The sequence below is a fragment of the Myotis davidii genome, unplaced genomic scaffold, assembly GCF_000327345.1.
Source record: "Myotis davidii unplaced genomic scaffold, ASM32734v1 scaffold56, whole genome shotgun sequence".
Classification (NCBI taxonomy): domain Eukaryota; kingdom Metazoa; phylum Chordata; class Mammalia; order Chiroptera; family Vespertilionidae; genus Myotis; species Myotis davidii.
The window spans coordinates 413,499-417,335 of NW_006287458.1; the positions used below are offsets into that span (position 1 = coordinate 413,499).

General features: G+C 60.7%; 1 protein-coding gene across 1 annotated transcript in view; it reads right to left on the reverse strand.

Annotated features, from left to right (window-relative positions):
- Positions 1-3,837, reverse strand: part of WIZ (widely interspaced zinc finger motifs) — a 22,318-nt gene that overhangs the window by 5,724 nt on the left and 12,757 nt on the right. Inside the window, exon 5 of the mRNA XM_015560972.1 lies at positions 1,119-1,622. Within this exon, the coding sequence (XP_015416458.1) occupies positions 1,119-1,622 (504 nt within the window). The remainder of the gene's footprint in view (positions 1-1,118; positions 1,623-3,837) is intronic.

Here is a 3,837-nt window from a genome sequence, read left to right on the forward strand (position 1 = left end):
GACAGGCCCTTGCGGGTCTCAAACCAGGCACCGCACAGCTGGCAGTCCAGCTCTCTGCCCCCGTCACTATCTAAAGCTGCGGAGACAAAACACAGGGGGGGGTTCACGGCCGCCACCTTGGCCGGCCCTAGGGAACTGAGACAGGCAGGCCTGGTGTGATTCTCGTCTGTTCAGGCAGTCCGGGGTCCAAGACTGAGGTCGCAGATTGATTTTTAAGAGGTTCTGGAAAGTCCTGCTTCCTGCCTCACTCTTTGGCATCAATGTACGTGTGTAGAGCTCAAGGACGTGGGGTAGAGAGGCAGTAGCCCAATTCCAGTGGTCTAATCTGATGCTCTCAGGCCTTCTTCGCTGGGACCCCAGCTATGGGAGCTAAGTATGCAGGTGGCAGGTACAAAGCGGGGCCCGCCTGGCTGCCCAGCCTCACGCAGCCGAAGGCACACCTGCTTGGGGCCCTGCTCCTAGAAGCACAGCAGACCATGGAAGCAGCTTCACTGGAACCTGAGGTGCCCCGCTGGCCAGGGGGCCAAGACCGTGGGCTCATTCCTAGGCTCTAGGGGCCACCGATGTGTGGGAAGGCCTGATTTCCTAGGGGCCACCCAAGTTAAACCTGCTCACTGAGACTCAGGGGGTTTCTTCCTACACCCTACTTGGCCAGATCCACAGGCAGACTGGACCCAGCACAAGTCGGAGATGCCTCTGCACGGACTGATGGCCAAGAGCATGTGAAGACAGGGCCAACCATGGGACCTCCTGTCAGGTGGACCACTTGTCTACCTGCAGGACCCAAGACACCCCACAGGTGGGAGCACGCATGGCTAGTTCCCTTCACTGCTCCAATCCTCAGGCCTGCATCAGGCGAATAGCTGCCCCTAAGTGGCAAGGGTGATCCTAGCTGGCCTAGCAGCCACAGCGGGAAGAACAGCAAAGTAAAGTGGGAGACAGGTGATAACATGCAGCATGGCCAGCACAACAGGAGACGTAGCACTGTGACCAATACTCCGACCCAAAACACAGGAACTGTGGTCTCCATTGCCCCCACCCTGAACACTATAGCCCAACCTGAGGCCTCTGCCCTCCCAGGGCTGGTACCTCCCTCAGCTCCCAGGACCCACACTCACTGAGGTTCAGGGGCCCCTCGTCCTCAGACTGAGGCCACTGTGCCTTTGGGGAGACCGGCCGGGGGCTCAGGGACAGCTGGGGGCTCTTGTCCTCAGGATTCTTGGGGATAGGGGAGCCTGCCAAGGCCAGTGGTGCCTTCTTGAGGAGTGGGGAGCTGGGCGGGTGAGCCAGGCCCTTGGCTGAGAAGCCAGGAGGCGACTTGATGGCCTTGTTGATAGCAGGGGCGTCCAGGGGCTTGGCCAGGGTGAGCAGGCTCTGTCGGGGGGCCCCAGCGACCACCTCCTTCGGGGAGCTGGACTTCTTAGTCAGGCCCGGGGGCAGCCCAAGGGGTGTATCAGGCAGGCCCTTCTGCTTCACGAGCTCGTAGAGGAGGTCGATGGGGGCACCGCTGCTCTCAGACTCGGCCACACCCAGCTGCCGCAGGTGGGAGCGCGCATGGCTGGACAGGCCCTTGCGTGTCTCAAAGCAGGCACCGCAGACCTCGCAGGTGGTCAGGCTCTGGGCTAGAGGGCAAGACAGAGGCCAGGAGAGCCAGCTGTGAGGTCCCACAGACCCCGCTCTCCCACTTCTCTTCCCTTGGGGCCCGCTCAGGCAGCTCCGTGCAAGGGTTTGGTTTCGGTCAAGCCCACATGGTCCTTAAAATGATGCTAATGAGGCAGAAATTGGCCTATCCAGTTTGCAAATAAGGAAACTGAGTCTCAGAGAGTGGAAGAATTATGCCCAAGGGGCCAGTGGCAGAGCCCTACCGTGGTCCAGCCGGTGAAATTCCTTTTGGATCTCCAATGTACCAACCTGGCAACAGGCCTTCACGCAACCAGACCTGCCAGCCGCACACTTTACAGAGCTAAGTCCTGGCCATCCTCTGCCACTCAATTCATCCCCCAAACACCAGCCATGGTCTCGCAGTGCCCTGCACCCTCTTCTGCAGAGCCCTTATCCCTGCCTGTCTGCTTCTTTGCCTCCCCACTCCCCAACTTCATGACCCCAAGGACAAGGGCCAGGTCTGTTCTGCAGCTCTGACATCCCTGAGGTCCAGCACAGTGTCTGTCACTACTGAGTAATGACCTGAGAATAAACACACACACAAGGCCTTGTCGTGAGGAAGATCACACAGCTAATGAGGGTCAACGTCAGCCAATGAACTGGGTCTGAGCGTGAGCCTTGACAGCCATCACCGCTGCTTCTCCGGATGCCTCGCCCTCGTCCAGTGAGGGTGAAGCTCAAGGCCACGCATGCCCAGGGCAGCAGCCGCTCAAGAAAAGACAGCTGGTATCTCCTGGGTGCCTTGCAGTGCCAGAGATAAAGCTGTGGCCAACCTGGCGACCCACTTTAACCCCAGGTCCAAGAACTCCCTGTGAGTGTGACCAACCTGGCCAGTACCATCACCCTGCCACCTGGGCCACTCACCCTTGAGGTCCGGCAGCTCTTGCTTGCTGCCATGAGAAACCTCTGCAGCCACTTTGCTGCTCAGCCGATTGGCCACCTGCTCCAGGGGCCCGGGAGCAGGTAGGCTCTTCCTGGGGAGCAGAGGGGGGCCCAAGTCCATGGCCACCATGGTGTTTTCTTCAGAACCCAGGCCTGTGAGGTTGGGAAGACAGCCTCAGCCTCAGCAAAGCATAGGCTGTCTAGCCCTATAAGAGCAGAGAGCAGGGGCATGGTGGGGGGTTGCTTCACTCTCATCCTTGGTGCCTACGCTGGGCTCACCCCATGGAAGCAGAGGCTCCACCCATAACCCCCCAAGCCAGTATGACACGGGGATGTCCAGGCTGCCCCCTGACAGCAGAGACCAGGAACAGCTTCCACCCGGCTCTGAATACAGGTTGGAGGACACAGTGTCAGTCTGAGCCACAGCTCCCATCCTAGAAGATCTCAGAGGTCTTTCCCTGGGCAGAGCTTGTGGAGGGGAACATCTGTCAGCCTGGAGACAGGTGGGGGCGGTCAGAGAGGAATCAGTAGGAGAAGGCCAGAGGCGGAGGCAGTGCAGATGAGGAGCCAGGCCGGGGAAGAGGCTGCGCCAGACTTGTGGGGAGTTTCCAATCAGGCAGGACAGCTGGGGCTGGGGCTGCAGGAACAACCGGCCTATTCTCCCAGGCCGGGCTCTAGGGGGGTCAGCGGAATGACGACATGGCTGGGGACAGGAAGAGCAGCGATCACAGAACTTTGTGTAAAGTTGGTGAAGCACTGTCCATCATGCCATAAGCTTCCCTGGGTTGGCTGTGCATGAGGACAGGGAGCCAAAGGTTCATTTTCACGGTCTCCTTTTCCAGAGAAAGCGGCCTGAGAGCCTGTTGAGCCCCCTCCCCCAGGTTTAGTGCTGAAGAGGGTGAACGGGCTCCCAGGGTGAAGGACCGGTGCCGGCGGGGCCCTGGAGGCGCTCGGCGCCAGGATAGGGAGGCGGGGGGTCCCCTAGCGACCTAAGTTAGTCAATGTGAGTCCCACGGAAACCAGGAGGAGGCAAGCAGGGAGGCCGGCAGGGCCGGACCCCGAGGGCTGGGTCCAAGCCTCCGGGCGGATGAGGTGGGTGCGTCTGTCAGACGGGACAGGGGCCGCGTCGGGGCTGAAGTGACTCGGAGCGGGTTTCCGCGCCGGAGAGGCCGCGACTCCGAGGAGGGACATCACGGGGCTCCCCGCGGAGCCAAGGACACCTGTCACACGGGGCGAGGGTCCCGCGAGTGGCGGTGATGGTCTCCGAAACTCGAGACCCCGAGAGCGGCGACA